The 16,728-nt window shown below is 50.5% G+C and overlaps 1 protein-coding gene across 1 annotated transcript; it reads right to left on the bottom strand.

Moving 5' to 3' along the window:
• Positions 1 to 6,205: 6,205 nt before the first annotated feature.
• On the bottom strand, positions 6,206 to 16,206 carry ACER1 (alkaline ceramidase 1). The gene is made up of 6 exons (XM_008500959.1): positions 16,114 to 16,206; positions 9,638 to 9,752; positions 9,158 to 9,296; positions 7,891 to 8,028; positions 7,164 to 7,301; positions 6,206 to 6,374 (listed from the first exon to the last, which is right to left on the bottom strand). The coding sequence occupies exons 1-6, from the start codon at positions 16,204 to 16,206 to the stop codon at positions 6,206 to 6,208; spliced, it is 792 nt and encodes a 263-aa protein (XP_008499181.1).
• Positions 16,207 to 16,728: the final 522 nt, after the last annotated feature.

Here is a 16,728-nt window from a genome sequence, read left to right as displayed (position 1 = left end):
CAGGTCTTGGCAGTCACTGGCAAGGTCAGTTCTGTTGGACTGAGGATGAGTAAAGTTATGAGAAGAAAGAGACATTTCTGAAGTTTTCATCCTTTCCTCATAACAGGGCCATTTGTAGAGTTTTGGGGGAGGCCAAGGCAAGGTAGGCAGGAGAGCAAAATCAGGTTTTTAGTGTCCCTTTGCTCTGTGATATTTTGATGATGAAAAGTCATCCTTGTTCCAGGCTCATTCCTGCTGCACCAAGTGTTACAGAGCAGGTCCTGTTCTATCTTTCCAGCATCCACTTCAGGCTGGACTGGCTCTCTGGGCTGAACAAAGTTTGTATGGTACAAAGAGGGTCAGGTCTTCTCTTTAATCTGTGTGTGTCTTCCTGTGAGGATGGTAAATGTTACTCGGTGTTAAACGGGGAAATCTTCAAGTCCATGGGATGATTCATGGTGAATAACAAGTCCAACTTGTTGCCATTTTTGTTCTGCTTCACAGATTTGGTTTTGATTTCACTTGGCAGTGCTCTGGTAGATGTTAATACTTGGCAATATTGCGATAGTAAACAGCATAATCTCACATATTAATTTTTGCATTTTTCACATTCCAGCTCTTCATTGATTAATTTTTAAATGGATCTCAGAAAGCACTTAGAGAAATATTGCAGTTTGCATTTTATTGGCATTACATGGCACTGTTTCTGGCTCCAGCCCAGTAAAATATATTCTTAAGTGCCAAAATATATTCTTAAGCAAGTGCCATTGATATCAATGGAATTATTCATATTCTTAAAATCAAACATATGCTGAAGTATTTCAGTGAACTGAGACAGCTGGTCTCTTCTGGAAGATCTGTCTAAATCAATGCAGCATCGATTGCAGATTGTGAATTTTCTAACCCCGTGCACAACTGAGTGCTGCTTCTGGTGAATCCTTCAGCATTTCAGATAAATCTTTGCCTTTTGTTAAACATTGGTGTCAGTGAAATTAAGTGTGCCCTTCCAGAACAACCCAATTCAGTTTTGCCTTTAAACACATTTGTAAAAAACCAGATGCTGAAGTGAGCTCATGAATCGGGACCCAAGTGACCCAGTGCTCAGAGAAAGTGAATAAATAAAAAAATGGAGAACGGCCCTAATTGAAAACATGTTTTGAGCTGCAATGTGAAGCCACAGAAAAGTTAATCCCTCCATTTCAGGGATCTTGATAGCAGCCATTACTAAAAAAATTGAAGTTGTTCAAACCAATTTGTCAGGCAACTGTGAACTGCCTGTTATGAAGTGGAACCAAATCCCAGGGTTTTACAGGAACAGCTGAATCATCTTTTGATTAGAAATAATTTTTCATCTGCTGCTTTATTTGGCCCTGTAAAGGTCGTGCTTCTCCTTACTGAGAAGCAGCTTTTACCCCCATCTCCTCTGATTTCTGGTGAGAACTCTCCCTGATTATGTGTGTGACCTAAAACAGAACAAGCTGGGCAGGGGACCTCAGTCCCTGACTGCTGCAAACAGGGTGGCAGATTATTCACTGAAATACATCTTCCAGCTAATCAGGACCTGGTACCTTTGATCATCCATAGCTGAAAAATCCTGGCTGATATTGTCTTGAGAAGAAATAACAAGGATGTAGGTAACTTTAAAAAAAAAAATTATAAATTGAAGCTTTCTTTAGCAGCTGAGAGGTGGGAGTAACAAAATTGCCATCTCCTGAGCTGGAAATCCAGATTCAAACCTCAAAAGTGGCACTTCAGAGTTGAAAGGACAGGACTTCAGCAGTAATAGTTCTCAGAGTTTCTCTCTTTCCTTCTGAGGTTTCTTAGCCCTTTGTGTTCATGCTTTCAAACTCTCCAGTGCAGCCTAGAAGATCAAAATTGGAAAAACCAAAAACCCAAAAAACCACCCAACAAACCGAATCAATATTGGTTTAGCATGACTCCAGCAGAGGGTTCTTTAAATCAATCTTAAAGATTGCCAGGTTGGCAATCCCAGTGACATCCATTCCATGTTTCAGAACTATTATCTTCTTTTCTCTTGGAGACAGTTAACAAATAAAGATCTTTTGCAAAAGGCAGAAGAGGCATTCCAAGGAAACAATTTCTTGGCATTGTTTAGAGCAGAGACTGGGTTATTATTAATTACTTTTGCATTATTTATGCAGGTCCAGGAATGTGCAATGTCCTTTACAGATAAATCACTCTGCCTTGAGAAGTTTCCAGTCCGTGAGCCAAATCCTGTGAACAGCAGGAGGCAATTTGGTGCAGCAGAACAGGTAAATGTTAATCCTTGATGCTGCAGGACTGGTGCCTTATCAACTTTATTATTTCATTTGTGTTGCAATTGCACCAAACAGACTCAACTTCTGCCGTAGTTTCACAATCTCTTTAATCTGCCAGGAGCAGCCTCTATTTTCTTCCTCATTCCTGCTCTTTCTCTTGGCTCTTCTCTTGTGGCTTAGAAGCCACGTGGAGACCCAAATCAACGAAATGATCCGAGTTCAGGCTCAGCTGGCAAAAATAAGGAAAAGTTTAATTTTGACCAGTCTTAACCCCCTGAGTGGGGAGGTTTGCAGCTCTCCATGATCCTGCCCTGAGCAAGGTGGTTGGTTCCTCCCTCAGAGGTGCTCACACAACCCAGGGCCCCACTGCAGAAGGTCCCCCCAGAGCCACTGTTGCCTTTCACCCTCTGAACTTTCCCAACTTTACCCCTTCAGTGTGCTGGTGATTCCTGAAGGATCCCTTTGACAGCTCTGCTGCTCCATGGGGTGTTTGCCAGCTCTGCACCCACAACCTGGAGCTGGGGCTCCCTGGCAGGAAGGACAGAGCATCCCCAGGTGCTCAGGGACCATTTGGAGGTGTGAGCCCAGCCTCAGGTAACTCTGTGCAGCTCCAGGGACCCCCAGACCACAGTCACACACCAGTGTCACACATCAGTGTCACACACCAGTGTCACACACCAGTGTCACACACACCAGTGTCAGTGATGCTTTGCTCTCTCAGGCTCCAGCCCTGCTTGGAGCAGGAGGCCCTGCCTTGGGCACTGCAGTGCTTTTATTGCTGCTTTTGTGGGTTTCTTTTTCCTTTCCTTTCCTTTCCTTTCTTTCCTTTCCTTTCCTTTCCTTTCCTTTCCTTTCCTTTCCTTTCCTTTCCTTTCCTTTCCTTTCCTTTCCTTTCCTTTCCTTTCCTTTCCTTTCCTTTCCTTTCCTTTCCTTTCCTTTCCTTTCCTTTCCTTTCCTTTCCTTTCCTTTCCTTTCCTTTCCTTTCCTTTCCTTTCCTTTCCTTTCCTCTTCTCTTCTCTTCTCTTCTCTTCTCTTCTCTTCTCTTCTCTTCTCTTCTCTTCTCTTCTCTTCTCTTCTCTTCTCTTCTCTTCTCTTCTCTTCTCTTCTCTTCTCTTCTCTTCTCTTCTCTTCTCTTCTCTTCTCTTCTCTTCTCTTCTCTTCTCTTCTCTTCTCTTCTCTTCTCTTCTCTTCTCTTCTCTTCTCTTCTCTTCCCTCTTCCTCTCCTTTCCCTTTCCCTCTCCCTTTCCCTTTCCCTTTCCCTTTCCCTTTCCCTTTCCCTTTCCCTTTCCCTTTCCCTTTCCCTTTCCCTTTCCCTTTCCCTTTCCCTTTCCCTTTGCCTTTGCCTTTCCCTTTCCCTTTCCCTTTCCCTTTCCCTTTCCCTTTCCCTTTCCCTTCCCTTCCCTTTCCCTTTCCCTTTTTTTCCTTTCCTTTTTCTTTCTTCCCCCAGCTTCCCAGGGCTGGGAATTCAACTTTTGGCTTCATCCAGAAATCCCCGAGGGTTTCAGATCCCCACGAGGCCTCTCCAAGTCTTGCTCTGCTTGAATGGGCATTTTTAACGCTGCCCCGGCTGCCACCGGGCGCTGTTTCAGTCACTCAACTGCACCAACATTGTTCTCAGGGCAGCGGCTCCCGGACACCTCCCTTATTACCATACCACCCGGCGGGATTTAGCCGCTGGCTTTCTCTGCCGAGCATCACACCAGCCCCAAGCCCAGAGGTGGCCAATTAATTAGCCCTCCTGGCCCACTCCGTAGCCTCCATCCCTCCGTGGCTCTCTCGGCATCTCCTGCCGGCGGGGCTGCTGGCACCCGTCCCATCTCCGGCGGTCCCGTCGGAGGTGAAGGTGACCCCCTTTTTCCTGTGCCAGGCTCCCTGGCAACGGCCTCCTTTCTTTTTCCAGCCTCCTCCTCCACCCCCTGACGGGCCGAGGGGCTGTGAAAGCCCCGCTGCACTTTTGAACTTGCTGCCGGCGTGTTTCGGTGGCTGCGTGGGCAGCGGCGACGGAGGGGCCGAGCCCAGCGGGGCCCCGGTGTAATTGCCCAGAAGTTATTAATAGGCTGCAGGAGAATGTGATGGGCTGGGGAAGGGGTGAGGAAAAGGGGGGAGGGGAGAGCGAAACGGGGAAGGTCAGAGAAAAGGAGCGATGGAGGGTGAGGAGAGAGAGTGCTGGCATGCTGGAGAGACAAAGAGGCAAAGAGAGGAGGAGGGGGGCATCAGCACCACCAGGCAAGGGCAGACAAAGGCTGAGGCTCCCGATCCTCCTTGTCCTGCTCCTTGTGCAGGTGTCTCATCGGTGGCCGTGATGGCAGAGAGGTGTCTGGCCCTGGGGCTGGGTGATGGGGAGGGCAGGGGGAGCAGCAGGCCTGGGGCTTCAGTCCTTGTGCAAGGCATCCCCTTTGTAAGATGAAGGATTTCTCGGGGTTCCCGAGTCAAATTTGCCATCTAGTGGCTCTGGGGACCATTGCAGAGAGACCCACGAGGCAGCAGCAGCTAGGGGAGCGCCGTGGTGCAGGCACAGCACCTTCTGCCTTGGAAGATCAGCCCAGGGTGCTTTTATTTCACTCATAGGGGCTCAAAAAGCCTGAGGCCCCTGAAGTGAGGTTACCTTGTCCTGGCTGCCTTGCAGGGAGACAATCTCAGCCACACTGCCAGCCTCTGGGTGCTCTCCAGAGAACAGTCCCCGCTGGGTGTGCAAGAACCAAACCCCATGGTGTGGTTGAACTCATCACCGTGCTGCAGCAGGACTCAGACAACAGGAGCTTTTCCCGTGTCTCTGGGAGCAACTTTGTCATTATCACACTGTGGGAAGAACCTGGAAAGCACCCCTGTACCTGTGGCACAGCAGTGATCTTTCTCTGAGGCTTTACACCTTCTCTGTGTTCTTGCAAAGGTACCAAGATATTTATTTATCTAATGCCTTGGCTCCTTACCTCACTCTCTCTCACTAGCCAGTCCTTTCAGCAAGCTGAGAAGTGATACAACCAAGAAATCATTTGGGCTGGAAAAGACCATTCAAATTATCCAGTCCAACTGTTCCCCAAGCACTGCCAAGGCCACCACTAACCCATGGCTCTCAGCACCATCTCCACAGCTTGGAAATCCCTCCAGGGATGGGGACTCCACCACAGTTCTGTGCAGTCTGTGCCAGGGCCTGACAACCCCTTCAAGGAAGAAATTGCTCCTAATATCCAAACTAAACCTCCCCTGGCTCAACTTGAGGCCATTTCTTCTCATTCTATCACTCCTTAATTGGGAGCAGAGACCAACCCCTGCCTTGTTACAATCCCATTTCGGGGAACTGGAGACTGTCAAAGCTGCGGGGAGTACTGGGAGTTGAAGATGGGGTAGAGCATGCCAGGACCTGGGCTAGCAGAACCCCTTTTGTGCTGTCACTCAGCCCAAACTTCTCTCCCCAGGTCAGGGGGAGTTTTGCCTCTCTGTGGGAGTGACTGATGTGATGGTGATAAAGGGGGAAGTGGTGCAGCCAGGGCAAAGAAAGGGGCTCAGTGCAAGGCAGTGTCCATAGCTTTATTGCACAGCTCTCCTGAGTAAGACCACATACATCAATAAATAACATTAATAATAATAATTAGAGCAGCCCCAACAAACCCAGCTCTCACCAGTTTGGTTTCTATGCTCTCCACTGTGCCCTCGACAGCAAAGGGTTCTGCTGCTTGACTAATGCAGAAGACACAGAAGCAGCACCATCCTCCTCCCCTTCTCAGAGAGGATCTGCTGGAGGAAGAGATCTTCAGTTCCCCAGATGCCAGTCTGGGCAGACCCTTCTGAGGCACCTGTGGGCTCCCAGCCTGCTTCATGCCTGGCATCAGGAGGTCTCAGCTGCTCCCTGCCCCAGCCACGTTGCCCTTGTCGGAGGAGCAGGCGTGCAGAGGTGCTCCCTGTGCAGACACACACGTGTGCATCACACCCCCTGCCTGAGGGAGCATCTAACACTGCTTGTGGGGTTCCTCCAGGGTGACATAAGGCACCACGATAGGCCAAGAGTCACCAGGCCAATATTCTAGCTTTGGCTTGAATGCTGGCATCTCGTAGTTGACATCGAAGTAGATGACCAGTGGGCAGCAGTAGAGGAGGGACATGGCTATCAGCACGTGCCTGGTAAGGAAACCAAAAAAGACACTTGTTGGACAGGGATAACTCCATGTGCTCCTCCTGCACCTTGGAGTGGTGCCAATATGAGGGGAAAGCTGAGGGGTACTGCATTGGCAAGCAAAGGTCCCAATCCTGTGATTCACAAGGGCTGAAGGGTCCTGCAGGGTTTGTGCCCATGGGGAAATCTTGGAAGAGCTCTGGTAGCTGGGGCTGGGGCAATTCCTGGCAGAGTGGTGACACAGGGGACTTAAGCCCCAAACCAAACCACCCATTCCTCCCTGCCTGGCTGAGCCCAGCAGTGCTGGGTACCTGTCCCAGTCACCCCAGTGATTTGTGAGGAGGAATCTGGGACTGCAAGCTGTGTGCAGCCCTTCCAGCCACGCTTGGACAGGCACTGAAATGTCTTGCTCAAGCAAATCGCTGCCTTCCTGGCTGGCTGTTGAAACAACTCAAAGAGCAATGCACTGCATGCAGCCTCCTGCCAGCAGGTGAAGCCCTTGGAGAGCAAACTGCTCACCTGGAGGGACTCAGAACCATTTCCCTTGCAAAACAATTTTTGGCTGGTTAAAGCAGTAAGAGATAATTAAAAGGTGATTAGAATCAAATCCTTGGTTTGGACCAGGTCGAGGAGCAGCATCAATAGTGGCAGAGGGAAGGAAGAGATGGTTTGGCAGAGATGTGGCTGCTCTGTGGTTGACTGTGACACCCCTGCTGCCATCTCTCCTTAGCTGTGGCTCTTCAGCCCCTGAAATGTTCGAGCTGAGGTTCCTACCTCAGTGTTGGAGCCCTTACCAGAAGCTGTGGAAGTAGGGGAAGTTGATGGCCTGCCAGAGCCCACAGAGCCACCTGTCACTTAGCCAGCTGCTGATGGCCAGCACCCACCACACAACCATGACTTTAGCCATCCGGTGAACCCTTTTGTCATTGCACCTGGAAGACACAGCAAGGGAGAGGGAATGGAACATCATGTTGGAAGGAAAGAGAGTTTTGAAGAGGGCTGCCTCCTGTCTGCAGTGTTAATGCAACAGAGCAAAACCCAGCATGGTTCTTCTGGAGAGTATTCATCAGATCATAAGAACTGGGATGTCTCACTCTGCAGTGGGGCTTTCTGGCTTTCTGTGGGTGAAGATGGTGTTAGGAGATGCTAAGGCACTCCCATCTCTCTCCTCACGTCCTGCAAGGTTCTCCCAACCCCACACTGGGCCCCGAATTCCCCACAAAGAGGAAAGAACTGCAGAGATGGCAGCTGGGGATGAGAAGATGCACTTATCCCATGGATTGTCCCCATTCTGAGTGGCACCTGGGGCAGTTGGCCTCCTCTTTTCCCACTGCCCACAGTCCTTCCTCTGCCTCTTCCTGATCCCTCCCAGGCTGCCCCAATTCCTTGCAGACCTGATGGTCCAGCATGTGGCTGATGACAACTTCTGCCCACTTCATGTGGTGCACAGAGTCACTGCCAGCTGTGAGCCTGGCAGGAGCCCTGGAGCTGCAGACAACACCCCCACAGCCCCCTCCTTACTTTTTCAGCTCACGCCATGTCAGGTACAGCAGGTGGAAGGCGATGCAGTTGAGGGCATAGGCATTGAAGGCTGGTTTGATGAAGGACATCAAGGTACTGACCACAGTGGTGACACCACTCAACCAGAAGAACTGTTTCCTAAAGGGAGTTGGGAGTGAGTGTCAGTGCCCCCGAGGTTCACAGTATGGAAGGATAAGGATGAGAGAGGTCCTGCTCATTTCCTGAGAGAGGAAACCCTTCTCCAGCACCTCCAAGCTCTGCACATCTCAGCCTCTGCAGTAGTCCTGGCTGGAAGGCTGAGGTATCTGTTTATATTTGTGCTTTGCTCAAATCCACCTAGTTAGTCCATGAGGGAGCAGGCAACACAGCCCAGAAGGTATCTCCTGCACTTTCCTGATGATGCCGGGGAGGAGCACCAAGAGGCAAAGGCTTTGCACAGGGAAGGGCTGCAAAGCTGGAGTTCCAGCAGTGGTGGGCAGGGGCCTGAGCCGAGCAGCCCTGCAGGTTTGGGCTGACTGCACAACAATAGGGCTCAGAGGGGCCTTTCACATGCAAATCTCTTCTCAAGTCCCTTCCTCTCTCCCCCAGCCTTGTCTCCACACTGAACTCTTGGTGACCTCCCCTGTGGCATGGGAAGAGCAGACTTGGAGCAAACCTTTGCAAGGCTCCTAGCAGGGCTGACATAGAGGGCTCCAGCAAGCCTGCCAGGATGGGACACCCTCTGAGCAAAACCCTGCTGGGTTCCTCTTTCTGCTGCTCCCTGCTCCCCCAGGACCCCTCAGCCTTTCTGCTGAGCCCCTCGGGCCCAGCCAGCAACCTTCAAAATGTGGGATGTTAACTTGGACCAGCTTGTCCTATGGGAAACCCCATCAGCCTTCAGGGAAAGCTCCCTGTGACTGGCAGGGGATGGTATAAGGGTTTGGCAGCCTGGGTAGCTGCATGTCAGTGCTCAGGAACATTTAATTTCTTCATTAATTTTTAAATTCTCCCTGCAATATTTCCTTTGCAGCTTCACAAAGACAAGCAGCTCCAGTTGGCAGGAGCCCAGCACAGCCCTTCCCCATCTGAAGGGTTTCCTGCTCTTGCTCTCTTAGCACACCCACCAGTGAGTGATGGATGGGCTGATCCCAAAGCAAACTGCATTAACCACAGGGCTGACCCATTGCAGGGTGCTGGCTGTGAGCTAGGAGGGGGATCTGTGGGTCACAGGCATCAATGTCAATGTCCCAGCCCTCCCCTCAGAACCTTGTGTCCCTCTGAGTCCTACCTGCTCTTGATGAACCTGGGGAAGTAAACCTTTGGGTACCAAAAGGAATATGCCACAGCCAGTGCCCAGAGGATGGAGAGCTCATCCAAGAGTTGTCCCACATAACTCAGGGTCATGTGAAAATATGTAGAGAAGATACCTGCAAGGACCAAGGACACCTTCTGTCAGCAAAGCCCCATCCTTGCACAAGTCTGCCAGGCCTGGGGAGTTCCTGGGGGGCTTTCCTAAAGACACACTGTTCCTGAAGAGCAGGACATGGACCTTGATGTCAGTGGAGTGAGTCAGTGCCCACAGCACCCACAGGAATTCACTGGGCTGGGTGCCAGCAGGAACCCTGAGCTGCTGGACTCCCAACAGACCTGGCTGCTTGGTTCCCCACCCTGGGTTGCCCCTGTGCTTCAGCCACCAGGAACCAGCCTCCAGATGAACAGACAGATACTCTGGCAACCTGTATGGTCTCCTCACAACCTTGGCACCCACCTACACAGATGAGCAGGGCAGAGACAAAATACATGGGCAAGGCGCGCTGCTGCCGGTACTGCCGGTTCAGGTAGAGCAGGGCAGGAGCAAGGAGAAAGAAGCTCACATTGCTGATCTGCAAAACAAGAGGAGCATTCAGCTTATTGCATGATCTTGGGCAAGTTCCATCCCACCGTGGGCCTGGGTATCTTGTCAGTGAAAAGGATACTGATCTCAAGTGAGAAACATGGTGTAGAAGCGGGTATTGCTCTTGGCACAGGGAGAGGCAGAGGTGGTTTTTGAGAATTAAGGCTGGAACTGGAAGGGCCGTGGGCTGAAGAGGGCTGCAGACATCTGGGCTCTCCCTGCAGGCACCTCTGAGGCCAGCAAGTCCAGGAGAACCTGGTGTGTCCCTTTTGGGTGATGGTTTAGCTTCATCTGCCTGGTGTCTTCAGGCAAGTTGTCAAAGCTCTTCTGTTTCCAGCCAAATCTCTCTCCTGTCAGCCCAAAAATTCCCTGGATGGTTCCTGCCCCTTTCAGCCAGCAGCCTGTGAGGAGCTGGGCCAGCACAGCAAGATCCTGTCAGGAAAATCCTCCTTAACTGGGAGTGGGTGTGATGGGGAGGAGCAGGACAAGCAGGACGCTGGGAGGTGGGAATAGGCAGGACTGAGGTGACATCCTGTAGTGTCATGTGTGAAGCCACCTGGCCTAGGGGGGGGAAGATTTCTGGACACTAGTAATTACATGAAGTCATAAACCTCCTTTAAGCATACCTAGCAAATGAATGCAGAGAAATTATTCTGCCCCAGTTTTCAGCTCTGCAGAAGTGCTTCATGGACAGGCTTTGGTCTGTCTGGGGAGGGAGGGTTGGGGCTCAGGCTGTTGCTGGGGTGCTCAAAAGGTGCCAGTGCTTTGGGGGGTGCCAGATGCTGATGGGCAAAATGTGGGAGCTGGGGAGGAGCAGCAAGTGCCAAAATCTGGACCTGGCTGATGGCTCAGGCCTGGAACTGTTGGGGGATGAAGTTGGAGATAACCCTTAACCTAAGTGGGTGTTCAGCCTGGCCTCTCCACCTGCATTTGCAAAGCTAGGAAAGGGGTACCACAGGGAAGCACAGACTCCACAGGGAAAGTCTTTCTTGCTTACAAAAGGTTGGGCCCCTGGTGTTACATTTTACCTGCCAGACAGCTCTTTCTTTGGGGCTTTGGAAGAGCAGGGCAGAGCCATCTGCTAAAATACCTTCTGGCAAGCAACCAGGGTGACTTTTATCACACCCAGACAATCCTTCTGCTTTCATCTTCCAGCAAGATGATGACCCAGACCCCAAGCCTGGAAACTGACATCCATAGGTGGAGGCTCCCCCCTCTGCAGCCCTTAAACATGCACCAGGTAAGCTGCAAAGCTGACACTTGGCTTGTGTCATGTATTGTCATGTCCTGTGGGATCTAAGTTTACAGTCAGAGGTCTGCACATCACAGGGATATGACACACACACACACTCATATTGCAGAGGGAAAAACAATTGACACTTTGTGTAAGGTCTCCATTCCCTTTAACGCCTGGAGATTAATCTTGAATCTTGCTAAGGCTTTCATGAAACAAGTTGATGCTCCTATTAACAGCGATTCTCAGGCCAAGTGTAGGGGTGCCAAGTCTATCAGTGCTTAAAGCCAAATCCAGGCCTGTTCCCCTTCCAGTTATGAAAAGAAAAGTGCTGGTCCCACTTGCACACTTGAGGTCAAACTGTTCGAAATGATCGAAAACCCAAACTGTGTGTTCAAGTAACAACTGTGTCACAAACATTTCTTTCCTTGTGAAATGGATAAAGAGGTTTGGTTTTTTTTTTTTCAGAAAACAAGTAGGGACAGCAAGAGGAGAGGAAATTCTCATAGAAAAGGCAGCAGGGTGCAAGTGGCAGCATGCACATCCAAGTGAGGAAATGTGGGAGCTGGAGATTGCGTGGAGAGCTCTGAATCCCTGCTGCACTGGGCATTGCAACAGTGCCACTAATTACATGATAGCACTGTTATCACTTCATTAATTCAGTGTGAGATGTGCAAGATCAGATAGCAGAGGGGAGGGATGATCAGGGGAATGGTGCCAACAGGGTCAAAAAGATAGAGATTCCTTGCAGAGCAGCCAAACTCTGAGCGTAGGGGAGAGCTGCTTCAAAACTGCATCTGGGGATGACAAAGGGTCCTCCCTCACCCATCCAATCCAAGCCCTGGTTTGTAAGTGGTGTCTTACATCTTCCCTCTGGGATGTGGCAAGCTTCATCTCTAATGTGATGAGGGGGGTTTTGTTCCCAGCACTCCCACTTGGAAATTTTTCCAGAGTCTCTGCTTATGCTGGGTCCTCCCAGCACGACTTCTACTGCTGGGTCAAGCATCCAGCTGGGTTGTACTGGTCAGGAGGCACCAGGAGATGTGACCAGAGAGTGGGGATGGAGCCAAGGTGTGATTTGAGCTGTGAAAGTGACTCAGCCCTGTGGTTTTCCACTTTGTGAGCTCAGTGTGATGTCCCCAGTTCCTAACAAGTGTGAGTTACTGCTCCAGGTGCCTCAGCCAAGCCTGCCTGTAGTGGCATTTGCTTTTTTCACTGAGAGGAAAGTGAGACTGGGATCAATGACATGGCTGTAATCCTGGTGTATTAGCAGGATCATGAGAAAGGCCCCAGGGCTTCTGCAGCTTGGCACTTTGCAGCCTAAGATGGAGTGAGAGACCTGCAGGGAACCTGTTTTCATCTCCAGCCATGACAGGGTGAGAACAAACCTCTGGGACAGCCTGGGACAGGAGATGCTGGTTTGCAGAGCCCTGCCTGGCTCTGTGAGCAGGGCAGCAATGTGGCAGCCAACAAGGCACGTGCTGGGCCTTACTCAAGACAGGTATTTTCTGCAGTGAAAGGAGATTTCTGCAAGACTCATTGCAGTGCACCCATTCACTCCCAGGCCAGCAAACCAGCTTTATCTAAGGAGAGCCCACGGGGCTGAAGACAGAAGGGAGAACCTCAGAGGCTCTCCAGACCTGTAGAGCAAGTTCCTAATAGCCAGATCTGTGTAGCAGAAGATGAATCACAATATAGTTTGGGTTGGAAGGGACCTTAAAGCTCATCCAGTTCCAACCCCCCTGCATGGGCAGGGACACCTCCCACCAGCCCAGGTTGCTCAAGGCCCCATCCAGCCTGTCCCTGAACACTTCTTGGGAGGGGGCAGCCACAGCTTCCTTGGGCAGCCTGGGCCAGTGTTTATCTCCCCTTTTCAAGTCTGAGAAGCTCCACATCCTGACACAACAAAGTCATATCAGGACTTTGGGGCAGGAAAGAGCTCCAAGTGTAGTGTTGGCAGGGTGCTGGGCAAGGACCTTCTGTACTTCTGCAAGGGACTTTCTGAGGAGGCAAGAGAAAGTGCTGGGTTTGTGATGCTCTGGGGTTCCTGAGCCTGTGGTGAGGGTCTGGGTGACTCTGACAGACAGAAAGTGAGTGCTTCTCTGGGTGTATCAGGGGAATTTGCACCTGCAGTTGAGTTTATCTCCACCCATCTTGATAAAGCATCTGGGAGCTCTGAATATATGGTGGTGTCAGAGCTCCTGCTGCTTTGCCAGAGAGGCTGCTGAGGATTTGGGTGTTATTACCAGCACCCTGGCTCAGTCATTTCAGGAAAGAAATGTGAGGAGGAAGACAAGTCCCTGACTGATGACCCTCATGTAGCACAATGCTGTTCTCCTCTGAACAGCCAGAAGACAATAAATTTCTGGGTCACTGAGTCACTATAAATAGTTAGTGCTTTGTTGCTGAACTGCATCCAGTCAGGAGCCCCCATGCATTATTAGGTACTTAAAGACACTGTTTACATTCTCTGCTCATACCCTCAGTGCTGATTTCTAATAAAAAGCATCCAACCCAAGCAGACCTGAGAGAGAGTGTGGCTGGCACAGAGCAATTCTCAGCAGGATGTTGCTGCTCCTGGCACAAACCAACCCTGTCCTGCTGATTGAGTAGTGCAGGGGCCTTGGGTAGGAGCTGGCTGGAGTTCCAGCTGGTCTAAGACTCTGGCACTGATGCTGAAGTCAATATTGATGTAATTGTCTCTGGACAGGCCCCAAAGCTTGCTCCAGAGGAGGAGTCAAGCTGAACATGGGGAACAAATGAAGGAGGAGAGAAGAGGAGATCCAGGCTGTTGGGATTGCAGTGCCTTGAGCCCCAGCTGCATCTGCAACATCCTGCCAGCCAGCAGGGACAGCCAGGGATCTCAGCCTTTCTAAAATCCCCCTTTTGGGGCACAACACGAGGAGTCTTGAGCCTGCAAGAGAGCCCAGAGCATGAAGAGGACTCCCTGGAGAGCCAGGCAGTGCTGCCCAGGGTGTGCATGTCCATGGGGGTGATGGCCCTGCCTGCTTCTGGTTACAAGGTCTGGCCCTGAGCATGGTGCAGCCTTTGGGGCTCTTGTCAGATGTTCTGATAGTTTTTTGAGGGCTTGCTCTTTTGTCTCCCCTTGTTTGGACAGGAGATCACATGCCAGCAGGTTTGGGGCCCTGATGCAGGTTTGGGGCCCTGCAGCTTTCTCTAACTGGGAATTGCATCTCAAGCCAGGAACTGCAGAAGTGGAACCTCTGCCTGCACAGAGCTCTGGAAGCCCTGTGGGACAGTAAAAATGATCCTGGCAAGAAGGAGATCAGTGCAGGGACCAAAAAAAGCTCTTTCTCTTCTGGGAAAGAGGTGCCCTGTGTTCACATATAACAAGAAACAAGGGCCAGTTTAATCTCTGGAAAAAATCCTGCAAGGTTTGCTCTGCCCACATCTCCCTGTGTTCCTCAGTGTCACACGAGTTTGCATCTTAGGGTGGAAACATCCACTGAAAAATCTTTTCTTTCCTGGAAGGAAGCTGTGTCTGAGTCCTGCCCATGAAAATTCACCTCGCTGAGCCCAGCAGGACAGAAACATGAGGGATGGCTGTGATTAGGAGGAACCTCAGTCCAAAATTAGGCACCTGGGCAAGATTTTCAGGAATAGCTACATCATTTAGAAACCTGTGCCACAAAGAGACCTAGGAAGCTAAGTGTGAATGTTTTATGGGAATTAGAGGGCTTTGGATGCTAAGAAAGATATTTATGCATCTGGCCACACCAACTGGTGTGTGCTGCAACAGCGTGCTGAAGAGGAGATAGAGAATTAAGTGCTTTTGGGGAGCTCCTGAGACCCTTGTGGTGTATTAAGAATCCTGATCCACTTTGGCAGGCTGGGGGGTGTATCACCAGAAATTAGTGTGAAAATGGGGTCTCAGCTCCAAATATACATTTGAAAAATGCTGCCTATACCCTAAACTAGGAGGTGAGGCAAACTTATCTCCCAGAACAAATTCTGATTAAAAAAAAATAACTTTCAGACTTCCTGCTCTTCATGGAAATCAGTCAACATGGAAATCAGCCCCTACTCAGTGTTGCCAAGGACCCTCCAGACCACAGAAGCATTTGGCATCTCCACCTATGTTTGAAATAGTGCTGTGAGTAGATGTGATTTCTGCACCATCTCCCTCTGCACTCCTCAGCTCACCCATCAGGGATGCACTGCCCAACACGTTCAGTTGGGTGCCAGAGGGAAGCAGGGCTTGATCTAGACTGGCAGATTTATTTTTTTTTTGTCAATTGTCTCAAAAAAAAAAAAAGCCCAAACATATGAAGCCCAAACATCCCTCCTCTGAGACCCTGGCTGGGCAATTAGAGCCGAGAGGCTTCAGGACTTGGTTGGGGGAATTATTGTTATTATAGGTAATTTATTAAAAGCAGGAAATGCTTGGGGGGAAAAAAAAATGGAGGAAGAGATATTACCATGAGAACAAGAACTTCTAGTGTGAGACAGTAATTGCTAAAAGTTGTAAACAAGGCCTTTGGGAGGTTGTAAATCCAGATGCCTCACACCCCTGCAATTGCACTGAGGGCTCAGGACCCTCACAGAGCCATCAGCTACCAAGTCCTCTGCATGCTGGATGCTCCCAGCCATGCTGTAAGCCAGGAGGCTGCATCCAAGGGACTGGCACTGGATGGAGTCTGATTAATAAAGGATCAGAGGAGGTGAAACTGGCTCACGCATCAGCTTTTCTCCCTCTTGACTTCCAGCTTCCCAACCTGCCCAACACGGTTCATGCGAGTGCTGTCTCTCATTTTGCCACTCCTGTACATTTTGTTGGAATACATGAGCTCTGTGTGGGACTTAACCCAGTTGGCAGGAGAGCTGCAGGACTGGTAGAACAGGCTCTCACAAATCTGGGCTAAGGAGCTCCTCCAGAGTTTTCTCCCTGGGAACTCAGCCCCACACAAGCCAGAAGCACCCCTGACCCCAGCAGCTCAGGAAATCTCCCCCATACCAACACCCTCCAAACACCGGGAAATTCAAAGGACTGAACAGGAGGAAAGAAAGCAAAGTTGCCTCATCTCATCTCCCCAACACAGCCTGGAGTTGGCTGCCTTCATGCCCCAGCCTGCCCTGGGGATGCTCCTTCACTCACGGTGTTGTAGTACTCTGCGATCACCGCCGAGCGCTCGAAGTTTCCCTCACACCAATCGACTTCAGCACTCTGGTAGGAAAAGATGCTGGGCATTGTTGGGCCACCTTTGCAAAAAAGGAGAGGAGTGGGTTAGTTTTGCATGGGAGGAGGGAAAGAGCGTGGTGCAGACCCCAAGGGGAAGGGGGAGCTGCCTGCTCTGCCCGCCTGCCCCTTGCACCCCCGGGCACCGGTGTGCTCCAGCACAGCATCCTTACCCTGCTAGGAAAGACTCATCTTCTCCCCAGCATGAGCCATATTGCAGAATATTTCCTTCTCCCCACGACGTAGGAGTGACAGATCAGCCTAGGAAATGTTCTTGAACTCTGAGCCTGGCAATGGTCACCACAGCCCCATCCATGGCATTAAGGTTCCTCTTCAGGAGTTCTCGCTGCCACACGATGCTTCCCCGTTTCTGCCCTGTCCTCTCTTGTCCCTTCTCTTCACTTTCTTTGTGACTCAGATCTTTCTGCCAAGAGGACTTCCCGGTGTTCTGTGGGCTGTCAGCTACCTTTTGGGAGTGGAAAACTCTACAAGGTTTCTTGCTCATTGGCTCAGTTCTGATTAGTCCTTTCCCAG

The sequence above is a fragment of the Calypte anna genome, chromosome 28 (genome assembly GCF_003957555.1).
Source record: "Calypte anna isolate BGI_N300 chromosome 28, bCalAnn1_v1.p, whole genome shotgun sequence".
In the NCBI taxonomy this organism is placed as follows: domain Eukaryota; kingdom Metazoa; phylum Chordata; class Aves; order Apodiformes; family Trochilidae; genus Calypte; species Calypte anna.
The sequence above is the reverse complement of the archived record's forward strand: the minus strand, read 5'-3'. Positions and strand labels throughout refer to the sequence as shown.

Bases quoted from the DNA above. Each gene is read 5' to 3' on its own strand.
- ACER1 (XM_008500959.1), bottom strand. From the start codon at position 16,206: ATGCCCAGCATCTTTTCCTACCAGAGTGCTGAAGTCGATTGGTGTGAG. The intron at 9,297-9,637 runs GTGGGTGCCAAG...TGGTCCTTGCAG, and splicing joins TGCCCTGCTCATCTGTGTAG to GTATCTTCTCTACATATTTT. The intron at 7,302-7,890 runs GTAAGGAGGGGG...TGTGTCTTCCAG, and splicing joins ACATGGCGTGAGCTGAAAAA to GTGCAATGACAAAAGGGTTC.